At 38.5% G+C, this 18702-nt stretch overlaps 1 protein-coding gene across 2 annotated transcripts in view; it reads right to left on the reverse strand.

Annotated features, from left to right (window-relative positions):
- ADAD1 (adenosine deaminase domain containing 1) overlaps positions 1-18200 on the reverse strand; it is a 32620-nt gene extending 14420 nt beyond the window's left edge. Inside the window, exons 1-8 of one of the 2 annotated variants that reach the window (XM_019741384.2) lie at positions 17932-18200; positions 16955-17143; positions 14455-14622; positions 11615-11683; positions 7999-8124; positions 4210-4333; positions 2267-2437; positions 1100-1329 (exon numbers count right to left, since the gene is read on the reverse strand). In XM_019741384.2, coding sequence (XP_019596943.1) covers positions 1100-1329; positions 2267-2437; positions 4210-4333; positions 7999-8124; positions 11615-11683; positions 14455-14622; positions 16955-17143; positions 17932-18049 — 1195 coding nt within the window. In that variant the 5' untranslated portion in view covers positions 18050-18200. The remainder of the gene's footprint in view (positions 1-1099; positions 1330-2266; positions 2438-4209; positions 4334-7998; positions 8125-11614; positions 11684-14454; positions 14623-16954; positions 17144-17931) is intronic. The other variant, XM_019741385.2, reaches the window with a different exon arrangement.
- Positions 18201-18702: the final 502 nt, after the last annotated feature.

An 18702-nucleotide genomic window follows, 5' to 3' on the forward strand; every position in this document is an offset into this window, starting at 1 on the left:
TGGAAAGAAAAGCAACAAACTATGTCACAAACATGGAGGCCACAAAGGTAAAATGGGTGCCTGGGTACTGCAATGGGAGGGAGGCTTTTCACCGAATACCTTTTGAATCTATTGAATTATGAACTAAGCAATGTATTCCCTATAAAAAGAAAATAAGCTTAATATTAGAAAACTAAACAAACAATAACCATTTTCCTATTTAAAACTCATTAAAGCCAAACCAAACAACAGTGGCAAGAAAACACAACAGTCTGTACACTCGTACATACTCAACTGAAAAAGTATTACCTACAAGAAAAGTCCCTTAAAACATGGGTATAAATACACACACACACCCACACACCCACACACACACACACGAACAGAAACAGCACCACCTATAAACAAAGACATTAGCCATGTGAGGATCTAAAGCTTGCATGTGTAACTGCTACCAAAATATAAGCAAAAAAGAGCCACATAATGGTAGTATTTGTTTCACCAGAGTAATTAAAACTTTGAAATACCTAGGGCTTCATGAAAACTACAGAAATGAGCCCCAGAATTGTCTGTCAATGAGATAATGTCTGGAAAACCACTCAAATATAAATACAGCATTCTGTAATATCCCCCACCTAAGTAAGAGATATTTACTAATTCACATTATTTATTTTTGTGTTCTAGTTACTTCCTACTCAGACGGATTGAGATAATAAAGAAATGTATGAAAAACGTATAAGGGTAGGAAAGAACCTAAATGGGTATTTAATATGTTTCTTATTTCGGGGATAACTAAATATTAGCTATTATATTTGAGAAGTTCAAGGAAACATCTAAAAGAAAGGGGAAAAACTGAATATTGTGCAAACTAAAGTTCAAGACAGAATACATATAACTGGCTAATGTAAAAATATTAATTCTTGGTCTCCTGATCAGATGACAAAAGTCACATTATACTAAGTGTGATTACAAGTTACCATAAAATGAAAAGCTCAACAAAACAGTGAATCTGGTTTTTTACCTTAAAGCGTCCCATATGCAAAGCCTGATTTTTTACTGATTAAAAAAATACGGTGTGTTTATGTGTAAAAGAGCCAGGAGGTACTGGATCCCCACTCACCAACGAGTATGCTGCTGATGTAAACTGGCTGTATAAAGTGACTCAGCAACGCTCCCTGTACACCAAGCACTTCCCACTTTGTCAGTTTGTCACTTGAGGACATGCTGCTTACTCTATTAACAACATCTTCAGGACAGTAGACCGTCAGATAAATTTTGCCTTCAACAGCCACGTGGAGACTCAGTTCTTCATTGGCTTCAAACGCAGATATGGAATGTGGATTAAGACGCCTAGAGAAAGAAGAGAAAGTGTCTTCCTTTAAAAAACAAAGCTGGCAAAGTAAAATCTATTAATATATCCACCGAAGAATTGTTCTCAGATATGCTTAATTCCAGTAACAGAGACAGATGCAAACCCGAAGCAAGGTTAAGATGAATGCCAAACAGAAAGTAACCAGATTTAGACCTTCCAATAAACATAAATTTCTTATTATTGCCATTCTTTATGTCCCTTAAGAGCAAACAAAAACCTAATTGTTCTTCCCACCATAGTTTGTGAGTTATTTTCTCTGTATGAAAAATTTTAAAAACTGCAAAATGAGAGAATGAAAATTGTGACAATTTGCATTCAAGATTCATCTTCAATAAAATATGTTAAAACAATAAACTCTAAAATTATTTTTCTTGAAGTTTCTCTCCAGGAACCCTCATTGGTCTTGTTTTCAAAGGTGTTACTGGAAGGATTTTTAATAAAATATTACCCACCATTATCTCTAGATGGTCAGACTTGAAGTGAATTTTACTTTATTCTTTGTGCTTGTCTGTATTATTGAAATTTCATGCTGAATCTACCCATTCATCAAGATAACGAAGTTTTGGCCATACACTGACCAGAAAAACAAACTATATTCCTTAACTCCTGTATGAATATGTGAAGAGTGCATAAATCCACTCTTTCCTAAAGTTTACGAAGTCTTAAAGCTAGAAAGGAGATCTGCAATAGCATAGGAAAGTAAGTGCAAAGTACACGGAATATTTAAGTAGTAGTAACAGGTAAGACTGAGGGAGAGAGAGGGAGAAAGAATTGGTGGCCTCCTGCAGTCTACAAATAACATACCAACGTTGGAGGGAGACGATGGATACGTATGAATTTACTTGCCAAAGTGATAGAGAATGCCCGACAAATGGCCACCGTGTTGCTTTTAAAAACAACTTCCATAATACTTACAACTGTGACTTAATCTGGGCTGATCCTTTAGGCAACTGGTTCATATAGAAGTAAATGTGGACGTTCTGTTTGAGAGTGAGTAAACTAGAGGCTGGTTCTGTGCAAAATATTGATTTGTCCATCATAGCAGGATTTTTGCTGTAGAAGAGTAGAAGTTGTCTATAAAAGTACCTAAAATAAATAGGTTATGCTTTTATCAAGTCATAAAATTTAAAAATGTATCTTAACGAGCATCATATTCTTAGGTGTCATGAGCAATGTGCCTGTTCTGTCAGAAGTTCTGATGCTGACAAGAACTCCTAAAATACTCTGAGCCTTCTTTAATGAAGTCCCTCGAGGCGTCCTCAGGCTCATGGAGCCCCATCTGCCCCGTGACCTGCCTGAAATCACCAGTCCTTGACCGCTCCACTGTCATCTCACATTTGAGTCCTCAACTCTCATCTCCTGCAAAAGACGTGCTTCCCTGCTCATTCTTCCCTTTTCTTTCTCAGACAATCCTACTCCCAGCTCCCAGCCTGCCTCCTGGTGAAGTGTCAGTTGGCTGCCTCACTTCTATTTCCCCTTGCCTGCCAAGACAGACAGACAGACAACAGCGGTTTCTGCTCCTTAGCTGTTCTGATGACAAAACCACAAGAGCACAGAAAGGCTACGGTGACGATCGTTGGCTGCATTAAGAATTACAGAAGACCTCCTGAAAGGCACCACTAATCAAATCAGGGACAAATACTATTTTGCTTATTAAAAAAAATTCATGATGCTTTTAATCCTATCATCAGAAATATGCACATCACAAAAAAATTAAGCACCAGTCTACAACAGTGCCAAGCATGGGAAGAAATAAACCTACAAGAGGTTATCTTTAAAGAGGTCGAATAATTGAATAAGCACCAAGGAGGACGTAGGACAGTGAGTTGCATTAGCTTCGTGGACTTGCCCCAAGCCTCCCTTCTAAGGTTACAGGATTCTTTCCTTATTATTACAGATACATACTTAAGTTTTTCAGGTAAAGTAGTATGCCTAAATTTGTTTTAAAATACTCCAGCAAAGAAAACACCAACAAAAAGTGAGGGTGCATAGATTACATAAGAACGGAAGATTGCTCATAACTAGATATGCTGATAATGGATATTGGTATCAGAATGGCATCAGAATGCTAATAACTGAGTGACGAAATTCATTATCCTATTCACTCACAAGTGACAACTTATGACAACTTGTGAGTATATGAAAATCTCCACAAAAAGTTTTATAAAAAGTAAGTTCAATGGGGTAAGAGAACCAAAAGCTGGGATACTGAGGGACGTAGCACCCATTTCCCACATCTCATGTTTTCATGGGAAGGGCCTTGCAGAGTAACATTCCTAACTGTTCTCTCCATCTGCTGTTCAATCCCGCATGGAGCAAAGCGACAGATGAGTTTGGAAACAGACACTAGGCAGGCTCACCTCAGCCCTTTCCTTCTCTTTGAGATCTGCCAGCATACAAGTCACCTTATGTGCTCTGGGCTACGTGGTAAACTTTGCACAGACCTCATGGGTGGAAACCTATCGGTTTCTGGTGCTGCCTTTGGACAAACATGGCTAATTCAGGGGGAAGAATTACCTAGCCTACCTGGTGCAGAGCTGAAGCTATGCTCTCCAATTACTGTCATCAGTAATAAAGATGGTATTTTTATCTAAAAAAGGTTGTAGGACTCTTAAAACCAGATTCGTAAGATATTGATAATAAATCCACTAAAATCCACAGACTACACACTGCAGTTCCTATGATAAGGTTTCCAAAAGTGACGTGGAAGTAACAGATGGCCTGGATACGTAAGAGACTGTCACATCCTTGGCTCCAAGATCAGTGAAACTGCATTTGTAAATAAAGGCACGTATATGTAGTTCCTCTGAGCTGAGAGCATTAATAATCAGTGGCATTAAACAGATCTGTGGCCTTACCTAAGGAGAGATCTTCTTGCTGTGACAGCGGCGTGCGCGTCGTGTAACACCCTGCCATCCGGCTTAATGCCCTGGCTGTAATTGTATTCCCCTGTGCCGATGGCTACAACTTCGTACCGTCCAGCTGAAAAGTTAACAGTAGCAGCTTATTCTGACCTGCCCCTTCCCTATGGTCAACCATTTTAAAGTTAGTAAAATATACTGACCAAAAAATGGAAAAATAATTCCACAATTTTATCAAATAATTCTAAGAAGCAAAAATTGTTAACTACTTCAGGAATATCTCAATTAAAAAGGCAGATGTTTACACTTGTGATACTTCATTTATATTTTTACCACAAGTAGAATCACCAGATAGACTTGGTTTTCAAATATGCATCTGATTTCTTTACACCTTGATTTATTTGGCTGCTAAGAGCCTTCATTTGCCATTTTACTTTTGTATGAAAAAAATTATATATAATGCCTCTAATTTTTCTTAATCCAAACTCTCCACAAACCAAATTATAGTTTCTTCCTTTGTTTTACTGTAACTGCTTTTTTGAAGAAACTAGCACCTTACGTTTTTTCCAATAGTTTTGCTCCATTTACTTATCGCTATGCCCTATTTGAGATTTCCTTGAAACTACACTCGGAAGAGAAACAATTATTTTCTCCTTTCACATCCTAACTATGCGGTCTTTCTATAGCCTAATCACTAGCTCACTGCATTTTTTTCTCTAAATATTCTCTGAATATCTTGCTCATTCTTTTATTTCAGTGTTGACGATTTCTTAGAAGTTTTAGTCTTAGTCTTTCAAAGTTCAGCTTCACATTTGCAACTACCTAAAGGACTTTCATTAACTCAACAAGAATTATTGAGGTCCCACAAGTACCTGGCAGATGCTAGGAGTGAAATGTTAAGCAGGCACGCCCCCATGATGCTTCTAATAGGAGAGGCAGAAAAAAGACTCAACAAACCAGAAACTGTGATAAGGCCTTGAAGGAAAAACTATGGGGTTAATGAAAAGCATAAGGGGGGGGGGGGGACGGGAGGGAGTTACCTCATGCAGACTAGTTGCAAAATCCCTATGAAACTGCAATTTAAGCTTCAGGATGAAGACAAAGCGGCACAAGGAGTGAGGTAAAGGGTATTTCAGTGAAAAGAAATAGCTTGTGTGGACCCTGGTTTGAGATCAGTGTAGGTGATTCAGAAAGTGGCGGGGGGCTGGGGGTGAAGGGACCGGATTACGACGAGGTCAGAGAAAGAGGCATCAGAAACCACACTAAGAAGCTGTGGCTTTTACCCAAGAACTGTGGCAAAGCTACTAAAGGTAAGGAGAAGGCACACTGGGTTACCTTTTAGGATCACGTCTCTACGCGGGGATGCCGTACATGGGTCCAAGGAGCTGGTTAGGGGCCGGTTATAGTGGTCGAGGTAAGAGACGATGAGTGAAGTCCCAGATGATGAAGGTTAAATGGAAAAGAATGATCAGAGAGAGTTTGGGGACGTAATCAAAAGGACTTAGACATACATTGTAGGGTGTTAGGGAAAAGGATAATCATGGATGATTCAAGATTTTCAGTCTGTCTGAGCCACTGGGTGAATGCCATTTACTGAGACGGAAAAAGCTAGAGGAGGAGGAGGAGTAGATGGGAAAAATAAAGTTCCATTATCTCTAGTGTAGCTGCTTCAGCAAGGGTGGGAGTGGGGGTGGCAAGAGGGAATTACACGGTGTCAATGTAAGTTCTGACTTACCAAGGACAATGGTGTAGCTAAGAATTCAGCTTCTTCCTCAACTTTGTAACTTGACTTCCAAAGTCTCATGAAGATATTAAAGTCTGATAATGCAGGGAAAAGGGGAGAACCAAAAGAAGGAATTCACTGAGCTGTGAGAGGGAATGGAAATCAGAATGTAAGTGGAGGGGCTAGTCTTTCGGAGGAGGGAGGCTTCCTCCACTTTTACTGCAGGGAAGACGGACACAAGAGCAGGAAAGCACACAGATTTGGTGGCAGAGGACAGAAGGAAGTGAGGATTTGACAAGCTTCTTACCCAATTAAAATGATGAGGCAAGGCCATTTGTTGACAGCAAGGATGGCCGAGAGTTGTGGGAGGTTTGAGAACCAAGGAAAAGTATGAAATGGCCGTCCCAGGGACTGTGTGACCAACCCTACTGGAGACAGGCTGGCTGGGCAGGACCTATCAGGGGTTTCTCACAATCCATCTGACGTGTGTATCGATAGTGTGAGTTACTCCAGGAATGTGTACTTGATTTTACTCAGGCTTTCCCCACCCCATTCACAAGCATGTTTCTAAAGCCAGATTTATTATTCTCAGCCATGATCTTCTCCACACAACTTCACATCAGCTTCCAGATCCCCTGTGTGTATGGAAACACCATTCTCCTATGTAACCGTGACATGATGTTATTTTCTAAACATATTTTCTCTCTTCCTGTTCATGGCTATCTCAGCTCTAATGTAGGTACTCCATCACAGCCATCTTAGCCGTGAGTTCCTAATTCAGATTCCATGCCTATAATATTTTTTAAATTGTTTGTTGTCCTTATTGCTTAACTGTCAATTATCCTAATCATCACAAATATAAATTAAGCTCCTACTAAACACCAAGTACTGTGCAAAATACTTTACATAATCATATTGAATCCTAACAACTCCATGAAGTAGAGGTTATTATTGCCATTTTTCAGAAACGAGAAGAAAATTGAAGCAGGGAGAGAAGTATTTAATTTGCCCAAAGTGATTTAAGGAACAGAGCTGAGTCTGACGCTGTTTCCGACAAGGATGGTACGTTTTCAATCCCTGTTCAAAAATCTCTCACTGCTTAGTATCAACCTCACTAAATCCAACGTTTGACTGGTTTTTAAGTCACTCCATAATCTGGTAATATTTTATCAACCTAAGTACATTTTGTATTCCTTCCGATTATATACTTGTCTACACTACAAAGTTCTCTCTCTCCCATAAACAATTTTCTCACTGCTGCTCTCTTCCCTTAGGTCTTTCTCTAAGACTGTCTTCTTTTCCTATATTTATCCAAACCTCACTAACCCTTCAAGTTCCATCCAGCTTAAGTCTCATCTGTTAGTTACCAAAGATTTTAACCATAGGTTCTCTCCGATCTATAAACTCTCACGCATTTTTGGATTTCAGAAAACAATTTTTAACTTGTATCTTAGACTTTCAACTGTATCTTCTCTTCCCACCTAGATCTTAAAAACTCCTTAACAATAGGAACCAAATCTCAAATTGTTTTTATATCTTCTTTAATATCTTATTCAGAGATGAATATGAAATTCAAGTACTTTTAAGTAGTGATCAATCTAGATCATTAAAGAGTAAATAGAAAATAAACCGTAGTCGGAATCACATCATAATATCCAGTAGAAAAATCAAAGGTTCGTGATTTTTCCTATTTTAATCTTTTCTTACTTGAAAATGAAAAAAAAAAATGTTACTTTTCATAGAGTACTTCTCAATGTTTGCTATGATGGGGATTCGATTTCAGGTTGGTAGTGGTTCCAACAGAGTTATTATTGAAAATGTTATGTTTTACCATTCTGTAGTTCTCTATTGGTTCCTGGTCGGTATACTTTATCCCTACCTTTGAGAACCTTTGTGTTTAATGACCCGCACCTACTAGAAAAGGCCACTTCAAATTAATAAAACAACATTATCAACAGGGACAAAGATAGTTAATTAAAATCCTACTATACAGTATAGTTAAGATCATTAAGATATTTAATAGTTTTTCTACAAACTAACACATCCCAAATATTTGGACTTACCTCTTTCAATTATAAAAGCAGCCAGTGAATTGCTACATTTCAGATATTCTGAATGATTATAAATTAGTTGATTAAATGTTTCTTTAACAATCTGTGAAATCTTTGCATACTGTGTGTGTCTCCCTTCTAGAAAAAACAAACAATAGGAATTTGAACATTGTGCTTTCTCCCAGGGGCCTCTATTATTTCTATTATAATCTCACAATTGAATGAGTTAATAATTTATCAAGATATGTAAGCAAGTTTGTAACTTATGCCATTATTGGGATTTTAAAGTATTCAATTCTAAACACAAGTTATTGAGCTTTAAAGATAACTTCTTGTTAAAAATATGAAAAATACTACATATTACAATATTACTGACTTAAATTTGATGAAATGTCCCGAATTCATAAAGAACACTAGACAATTCTGCATTGTACAGTAGTGTCCCACACTGCCAGACAACCGACATCTCATTGAATGCCAGCAGTCTTCCCCAATCACTGTGATAATCAATAAAACCCACTTGTCCCTAGACACCAGACATAGTTCCAAGTCCCCACTAAAAGTGTTCCAAATTTTGAAAGGGTTAAAGATAGTTTTAAGTAACTAGGGTTACTATACAACACTTTATAAGGACGGATATACAGCAGAAGTCACCCACTGATTTTTACACAAACATGACAGAGTTTGAAGTGTGGGGCAGGCCGTGGCCACCTGCTGCGCTGCACAAAGATGCTGTGGATCCCTGGAGAAGAGCCACTGTTCCAGAGACGGAGCGGTTGCAGCATCACTTAACAGTGCATTTCTGGACATTCTGCTGTAAACCATAGCTAGTCCCTGAGGTTTCAAGTGGTTCACAAGCTATGCAACTTTTTCAGAGCAGAAAAGCGATGAAACCATTTTGCTCTCACGCAGCAGATATACATGAAATGTGTAATTCATCATCATTTTCACAGAAGTTCTTCATATCTGCTTCATAATTACTACATTAAAAGGCGCACAGTCAATAGAAGTTCGATGTTAGCATCTCAGCTAATATTCTGCTTACTGCATACAACTCAGTTCCCGCAGTCCATTTACGTGTCTTGTTAATATTTGTTAAACTTGCACTTTTCTTTGTTAATATTGTCAATGCTGTCTTCTTGGCAAAGCCAGATAAAGTCACATTATCAAAGAGTGAAAGGAGAGTCCCAAAGCCAACGACAACATGAAGCTCTGGGGGAAAGCACGACGACCGACTGGCTATGTTCTTTTACATAATCATGAAGCATAAAATGTGGGTGTGCAGATTATTATTACAACTGCCTCGAATCGGTCGAAGCATCATAAGTGGTGTATAAATTCGTTTTGGTCCTTCTGTAGTAAGATACGAACGAGGAGCACTCAGCAACTTGGCTCCTCTTAGCCCCCTAAACTCATGATACAAGAGAAGCAGTATTCAACTTAGTGGTATCTTAAAACTTTTTTTTTTTTTTACTGAAACAGCAATACAAGAGATATATATTCAGAAGTCTCCCTCTCCAAATGCAACCACTATTACCAGTTTCTTACACGTATTTTGAAAAACAACCTATAAGCATATGTCAATTTAAGAACTAAAACCTGGGGCACGCTAAAACCCACTTTTGCATTTTCTTGGTATTGGACATCATTCAAGTGTAGACGTTAGCGCTACCTCATTCTTCTTAATGGTTCTGTAAAATGCATGTACTCTACTATAATTTATTTAATCATGTCCTATATAGTTAATTATTTTGTTATGAGATAGAATAGAAAAATATGCTGCAATTAGTACTGACAGAACAAGAGTTATGTGTTTGGCAAGAGAATGTTTTGCTGTATATTAAAAAGCTTCGATATCAAAGAACATTTGTTCTTTAACGACATACCAAAATCTCTCTTGATCTTAACTGAGTGTTGAAGGAACTAATCGATATTGTGAAAATAATCAAATCTTAGTTACTAAATGTATTTTTTATTAGCATGTGTGTGCATGAAAAGGAGCAAGTGAAATATTGTTGTCCCCACAAATGTGTGCTGGCTACTGAGGAAATAAAATGTTCTTACAAATTATTGGAAATGAAGGATGAGATAAACACATGACACACGTAAAGCCAATTAACACAATTCTTTGATTTTGAGTTGCTAATTTCAAGTGATCTTTAGTATCATGAATAACTTGAATCTATCTTCAGAGCCAAAATATCATTTCTAATGAAGATACGGTCCAGTTAGAAAAATGGCAAAGTAGACACGCTGGGAAACAGTGACACCCTCTATAACTGGCCCGGCAGGAGCTGTTCAGATTTTTGTGGGTGAAAATCTCTTTTCTTCAAAAGCAGTAACACCAACGCCTGTGTTTACACATAAGCTTGAAGGACGATGTTTGTCCTCCCTTTTCCGACTGACACTTGACTCTTGACCTAAGCGCAGCAAACTGACCCGACTCCTTAAGCGTACTGTTAACCACATCTTCTTCCTCCCTCACAGAGTCATCTGTTTTCTCAGGGCCACAGTAATCGGTACTATTTGCCAATCACTGATCTGGGATTCTATCCAACTATTCAATGAAAACATCCACAGAGCTTGAAAAGCAAGACTGACGCTCCTTCCCATGTTAAGAGATCACTGCTGCTGGATTGGTCCCTCACTGCCCTTCTGGTAATCAATTCTTCCGAGTGTTAGGTCAAGTACATAATTAATTACTGGGAGATTTCACCTTTTAAATGTGCTAATTTTCTCTGGTCTGGTCCTTTTACTCCTAGCAAGCACACGAATGTGCAAAGCCTTTATCTGCCTTAGAAAAACAGTAGAAAACCAAGCTTGAATAAGCATAAAACGTCTCGAATCCTAATCTCCAGATCAAGAAAAGACTTTTCCTTTTTCATTTCAGTTCTACAAATACTCTCAACATTAAAGTTTGAAGTATTTCTACTATGTAGACAATGTAGAAATGAAGACTAATTTTCTGCCTTTCAGGGGATTTATAACCTAAGGGGAAAAGTATACAATAACCACCATATAATGTTGAATATGATAAAAGTGCTTTAATAAAATTACAGTAGTTACTACCAAGAGTAAACACATATAGTGAGCCAGGCACTGATCTAAGTATTTGATGAGTACACAGATAAAGTCATTTAATCCTCATAATAACCCCATGAGGTAATTATTGTTATGGCCATTTTACAAAAGAAGAAATTAGGTGCATAGAGAAGTAACTGATCCTAGGTCACACAACTAATAAATACAGTTGTAGTTTTCTTGGACTTGAGTGACAAATAACTAACATTAAAAAAAAAAGTGAACAGATTATTTGACATGACTGTCCCAACCACCAAGCACCAGAAAGCCACCGGTTTTCGTTAATGACAAGTCCACCAAGGCAAAGAATACTCAAAAAAAGCAGTTACCTAAAATTGAGAAAAAAAAACATTTCTTTTTCTCCATTCCTTACTCTAATTTTTAGTAGAGTATGGAAGGAAACTCTTCTCTTTGTAGATGTGTGACAGGTTCGAATGATAAAATATTAACCCATGTTTTCATACCTATGCATATTTTAACTATGCATTGTTATAATTTTAATGGGGCTAACTCTCCTAAGAAAGAATACCATAAAGGACTTATCTACCATAATGTACTTTGGAAACATATGCTGGTTCAGACGAAGCAATAGGCTCTGCAGGGATAGGAGGAGGACCTGTAAATAAAACAAAAATATAAGGAAACATAAACTTCATTGTTACAAAGAGCAGGTACCGTACTATTACATAATAAAACAGCAATCCAAGAATGATTGTTTTCTGACTACTTCTGCCAACTCTAGGCCATCAGACATCCATTAGCTAAGCCTTGACAAATATTGAAACCAATAGACAAACACATTCACGGGTTTCCTGATCTTATGCTACTACAGAGCTTGCTTTGTTAATAGATGCAGCATTCTGAAACGCCGTTAAAATGGAACCTTGTTTTAGATGCTCATGAACCATTTTCTATTTACAGTAATACTATACAAATCATTTAAAGTCAATATTCTATCAAAATTTAGTAAGTAAAAATTATCATTTTGAATGCTAATATGTTAAGAGTGTTTTCTGAGGGAAGACTACATTTGAAGTTTTCAAAGCTTTTAGTCCTATTCTTTGAAATGGCTTTGCAAGTTGGTTCCAAAGTTAGGGAATCCAGGAAAAATGAGAAAAGTACAAGACTAAACCAATGGAACAGAAAAGATCAGGAGAGCTTAAATAAAGAGACGACAAGAGCAAAAGTTCAACTAAAGTAGGCAGCATCTCTCAAGAGTCATTCACAAAGACAAAGGAAACAGAGAACTGCTACTGCGCACTTCATTTTGAGTAAGATGAGAAACTGGTTGAATATACAGAAATTAGCAAGGAAAGGCTGGCAATGTCACACTGGGGCTCCCATTAGGTAAGTAAATGACGACTATTGTTAGATATAAGCATTCTGGATTTTAGAGAAGCTGAACTTTAAAAACTCAGAGAAAGATGGATTTTTTCGCATTTACTCACATGAGTAGTGCTCAGTTGGAATAAAAACTAAAGTTATTAAATCCTGTTTATCATGCACAAATAATTTCAATAAAGAAAGAAAAGGTGACTGTATGAGTTGGTCTACATTTTAAAACACCATATACAAATAGGCAAAATAATCTTGAAAAAGGAAAACAAAGCTGGAAGACTCCCAGTTCCTAAGTTCAAAACTGAATACAAAGCAACAGCAATTAAAACAGTATGGTAATGGACTACAGACAGACACAGACCTACGGGGTAGAACAGAGAGCCCAGGAAGTGATCCTCACATGTGTACGCAAAAGATTCCCCACAAGAATGCCAAGATCATTCAACGCGGGAAAGGACAGTCTTTTCAAAAAATGCTAGAAAAACTGGATATTCACATGCAAAAGAATGAAGTTGGGCCCTTACCTAACACTATATACAAAAATCAACTTGATTTGGATCAAAGACCCAAACGCAAGAGCTAAAACTACAAAATTCTTAGAAGAAAACATAGGTGAACTGATTCTGGGTGGTGAACACACAATGCAATATACAGATGACATATTATAGCAACGTGCACTTGAAACCTATGTAGTTTTACTAACCAATGTCACCCCAAGAAACTTAATAAAAAATTTTATAAAAGCATAGGTTAATGCCCTGATACTCTTAGAAGCTCTAGAACAGAAAGGAGCCCTTGATGAAATCCTGTGCACCTGCCAGGGAGGCATGGTAAGCAGTTCAACCTATCACAACCTTAGAGGTGGGCAGGTGGAAGAAAGCGAATTCAGAAAGAAACCAAAGCAATTAATCTGATTTGTCCACTCAACCAAATAATAATAGTGGTACCTCGGTTTTCGAACGTCTCCGTTGACTAACATTTTGGTTTATGAATGTCGTAAACCTGGAAGTAAATGCTTCGGTTTTCAAACACGACTCAGAAGTCAGACATGTCATGCAGCTTCCACTGAGTGCAAGATCCTGAGGCCTAGCGTCGGCTGTTTTCGAATGTTTCAGAACTCGTGGATTACGTTAGAAAACCAAGGTACCACTGTAACCTGAATGGCCATTCATCCAAACTTCCTGGAAGGATTACCTTTACACAATTACTTTGACTACTGTTCACATCTGCCAGGTAAAAAATGAAATGTTTTTCTTTTTCAAAGTTGCCTCGTTTATAGGTAACCCAAAATGTAACCTAACATGAAATGAACACTGACAGAAACCACTTACTATGCTAGCATACATAACATGTTAACATATTCCGCAAACTAATTAATGTCTAATAAGAACTACTATTATTTGATAATGTATTATTCACAAGACACTGCTTAAATGCTTTGCATGCATTACTTATTTAATCCTAACGTAATTAGGAGATAGTTACTATCATTGCCACCCGCCGCCCCCCCCCCCCCTTTAAATGATGAAACTTAGGCTTAAAGGGCTAGTAACTTGCCTGTCCAGGGTCAGTATTTCAAGCCGAGCAATCAAATTCTGGGGTTTACACTCTTAGCATACTTGTAATTGCTATGCTACCTTAGGCCATTATTTTCTCAAGTAACTCTAGCATTCCTGAATTTAACATAGGCAAACCACAAAACTGCATTAAAACCATCTAAGTAATAAATACACAGTGTTAAGTGCATAATTAAGAATCCAGTAAATTGCAGAGAAAACCAAGTTTCAGGACTGGAAGCTACTGACAATCTGAAAAGTTACCAGACAGTTCAGCAACATGTTTATCTCTTTTGGGGGCAGAAATATACAAGAGCAATTTTAAATACTATTAAATACATCAGCAATCAGACAGCAATGGAAGGAAATTATCCAAATTCTGCTACTTCTAACTTGTAGTTGCCATGTAACTCTTCATTAACATAAATTTTTGAGGCAATTCTTTCTTAAAAACGCTACATTTTACAAATACTTTACAATCAAGAGTATTTACCTGATGTTTCTAAATTTCTTGGTTCAGGTTCATCCAATTGTAGAAGCTCATCAAGAGCTAATTTTGCTGCATTGGATCTAGACTCCTTTTTATTTTGTCCCAGTCCCGTCTTGTACTGAACACCATCCACCACAGCACAAAATGCAAAATACGGTCCCATGACATTACCTAGAAAAGGAACTCAGAGTGAATGCTGCAGGACTTCACAGCATAATCCTGCCAGAGCTATCTGCTACACAGGAAACCATCCCAGGACAAAAACTGTGCAAAACTAGCTCTCTCGCCTATCAGGTTTTTGTAGGGCCAACACAGGTTACAAGTGAAGCTGGAGGGGCCCCGAGCTAGTTCTGAGGACCCTTCAAGCAGGCAGGCCAGCTTCAGATTCAGCACGAGCAGCAGGACCAACTTTAGAGTATAGGCCATGCATGGAGTGATAGAGTCGTGTATAATGCGTGACAATGACAAGCATCCAAAAAGCTATCCAACCACTGAGAGAAAAATGTGCAGCCTCTGGCAACATCGCTCTTCTTTCAAACTTCCATCCCAAGGAAGTTGGATTTCTGACCCCTCTGAGTGCCCTGATACTCCTAGAAGCTCCAGAACAGAAGGGAGCCCTTGATGAAATCCTGCGCACCTGCCAGGGACTCATGCTAAGCAGTTCAACCCATCAAGCCTTAGGGTGGGCAGGTGGAAGAAGGTGAATTCACAAGAAAACCAAAGCATAAACAAAATAATTAACCTGAATGGACATTCATCCAAGCTTCCTGGAAGGATTACCTTTACACAATTACTTTTACTAGTGTTCCTATTTGCCTGGTAAAAAATGAAATGAATCATTTCTTAAATTCACAGGCCAAAGAGTTTTCCAGTTGCAGTTTTACTTACGGGTATTTGGACTTTCGGACACCTCTAGGAAGCTGATGTGTCCACTCTGGTTACTGATGGCTCCACATAAGCCTCATTATTATTCACTTATCTTCTCACGTATTACATTAACTGCTGGGTTTTTGTTGTTGTTGTTTTTGTTTTTTAAGATGCACATCAAGGTTTTGAAGCAACTCCTGTTTGCATCTGGGAAAACTGCTTTCCTCCCACCATGTCTGACCTCAGTTTCCCAAGTCTTTCCTTCACGACTGCCTGGGTTCCATTCCCTATTTATTTAACCTGAGAATATTTTGTATGTTTAAGTGGCCCAGACGATTCTTATGTGTGAGATATTACTCATCAAACCTGTTAATAGGAGCTCTGTGTCAGAGTGCCGAGCATTTACGCTTCATCCTGTTTATACCCCAGGTTCTCAAACTTTAGTTTGGATTAAAATCACCTGTAGAGCGTGTTAAAAATACTGATACGCTGATATCACCACCAAATCTACCAAATCAGATTTTTCAACTAGTACTATGAACATAAAATGAACACCATTAACAATTGATGGGTTGTTTTTGAGTAGTTTTTGCTCAGATTGATAAAGATCTGCCCTGATCAATTTTTTTTTTCTTACTGTGACCAGCTGTTTACATTTTCCAATGGCAGTTACACAGAAATTAAGCCCAGAGTATTGATCACATGAAGTAACCCAACCTACAGCAACAGGACCTAGGGAAATTCCCTTCTACAGTAAGACCCTATTTCTATCACCTGTTAGTTATTTTCATCCAAAACAACAGACTGGAAACTTGACTTCACTATGACAATCCACTAAAATCTCAAAAGCTTTAATTCTTTGGCAAAAATTCTAACTTTGAGACCCATATTAACAAAAGTTAGTTATCAGGAAGAAACCATTAAAGAAACCAAACTACTTGAAAATGTGTGTGTGTGTGTGTGTGTGTGTGTGTGTATACAGCACACACGTACACACATGTATGTACACATATAAATATTTTTTTTAAAGATTGTGATTCTTTGACTCTCATTTTCGGCCTGTCAATGCCTCTTGAGAGCATTATTCTCTTATCCCTCCACTTTCCTAAAGTTCTTCCCAGTCACTGGTCACAAAATGACTAGGTTTAGAGAACGGAGAAAACAGTCACAGGTCTGCAGACAAGTATCAATCATGTGCTGTCTTCAGCTCTGATCCTTGAATTTCAGAAGCCAAATTTGACCATAATTTTTATTAGGCATCAAAATCACAGAATCCTCACAATGTTATGAGATAATCACAATCTAAATATTTAACATCCCTAAAAAGCATCATTTTTTCTACAAGTATTTACATCGAAAATAATCCACCAGGCTGATAAGATTTCTGTTGAACTAGCCATATGCAAAAAAATTAAAATCCATTAATTATAAAAATTTTGTATGAGTTCTTTGCAGAGGCTCAAAAGGCTAAATATTAATATAAAAACTTCTGAAGTACACTTGTCAAAAATAGTAATCTAACCCCCACATTACATGAAAATAGGAAATAATTAAATATAGTACCACTTATATGCTCTGCTTTTAACAGGAAAATATTTTCCAATACTGCAATAACCAGATGCAACTTTGCACTTGCCTGTTGTTACTGTTTCCTTGAGGTCAAGCTGAACCCGCTGCATTTGTGCAAACTGGTGCAAGGCTGACACAGGATTTATCTCTCCACGTTTGTATTTCATTATAAATTCCTTAGGTATTTTTTTTGGAGGAAGGACAGGATTTGAAATAAATGAAAGACCTTTGAAAAACAACGGTTCTGGAAAATTACCTAAAAATAAATGTTTACACTTGTCAATTTGGTAAAATAAAGACAATAAGACAAGCAAAACCACTAAACCCTCCCCTAAAATGTAAGATTATCCCTGACACACTTAGTCATACATGTTTTCATTATATACAAGTTTCTACTAAACAGTTTTGGAACAAACGACAAGTGTGCTTTGTTACTGTACATGGCTTTTGGAGTACTGACACTAGTTTGCAAAGAAGGGCTATCACATACCATTAAGTGGTATCAAATAATCACAGAATTTTAGTGATGTCAAGGTCTTCAGAGGCTCTCTAAGCCATTTTTTACACACGATGTCACTAAGGCCTAGAATGGAGTAAGACACAGACCCGGGTCTAGAACCTAGTTTCTCGCTTCCCATTGACTATTTTCTATTTCCTCTCACTGTGAATTCAACTGAATTTTTAAAGTGTGTTTATCCCTGCTTAATACTTAGCATTGATCCAAGTGACATGTGGACTACAAACCATCATCTGTCCAATCTCTTCCCTGAAAAGGTAACACAGCCTTACCTCAAAATAACAAGACACACTTAAAAGGGTTGAACAGTGAATGGCAAAAAATAATTAAGTGACCAGTAAAGGGACGAAATTCTACCGGCTTCCTCTCACGTTGGGAGTCCTGTCGGAGTTCCAGGTGAGACACAGCCCCAGATAAATGAACATATATCCCAGGAATCATTTAAACCAGACACTCAAAAGAACTTACTGGCCATCCCAAAGTCTTAAAGAACTTAGGTTTTACTGCAAGTGGAAAACAAGTCATACCTGTCACTTGTGTCACCTTGGATGCCATATTCGACATGGTGTAACTTTCTGAGGAATGTGCAGTGGGTGCAGTTACCGTCTGGGCTGCTGGCTGCACTGGCAAGTTCTTCTTCAACATCTGGGCAAAGCTAGGGACTCGGGAGCTCTGAGACCAGTCATTGTTGGCAGGCGTCTTCTCACCTGCAAGTCGGAAGAAAATTGGCAGCAAATGAGAAACAAAGTACGAGGTTAACTAAAAATACTCTGAAACAAACACAACCACGTTTTCATAAATGTTCACACACACACACACTCGGGCTAAATCTCTTTTTAACTGATGTCATGACAGCTTTGCGACTCCTTTCAAAAGACTCGGAACCCATTCCTGCGAAATCCCTTCCCTAAGACTGCTTCACAAAGGGAAAGAAGGGCCAAAGAGGCCTGCCTGCGGGAAAAGCCCCTAGCGGTCGGGGAAAACGAAGAGAGAAACAAAATGCAGTAACAGGAGACCTGCAGAGGCCCGTTGGCGGCCTCCCGCGTCCTCCCAACGCCTACCCACCGACATCGTCCTTCCTGCCCTGTCGGCTGGACGCCGCGGGCGGGAAGCTCAGGCCCGGTCGCAGGCCCGGCCTCAGGCCACGGTGCTCGCTGGAAGACGCCATTGCTTGCTCCTCCCGGCCTCAACCTCTCACTTCGGGCCGCTTCGCGTGAGAGCCACGAGGCCGGCGCTGCGCCTTTCAAAAGCAGCGTCACGGCAGCTCTGCAGGACGCAGACGGACGCCGCGCGCGCAC

Source organism: Rhinolophus sinicus, linkage group LG07 (assembly GCF_036562045.2).
Source record: "Rhinolophus sinicus isolate RSC01 linkage group LG07, ASM3656204v1, whole genome shotgun sequence".
Classification (NCBI taxonomy): domain Eukaryota; kingdom Metazoa; phylum Chordata; class Mammalia; order Chiroptera; family Rhinolophidae; genus Rhinolophus; species Rhinolophus sinicus.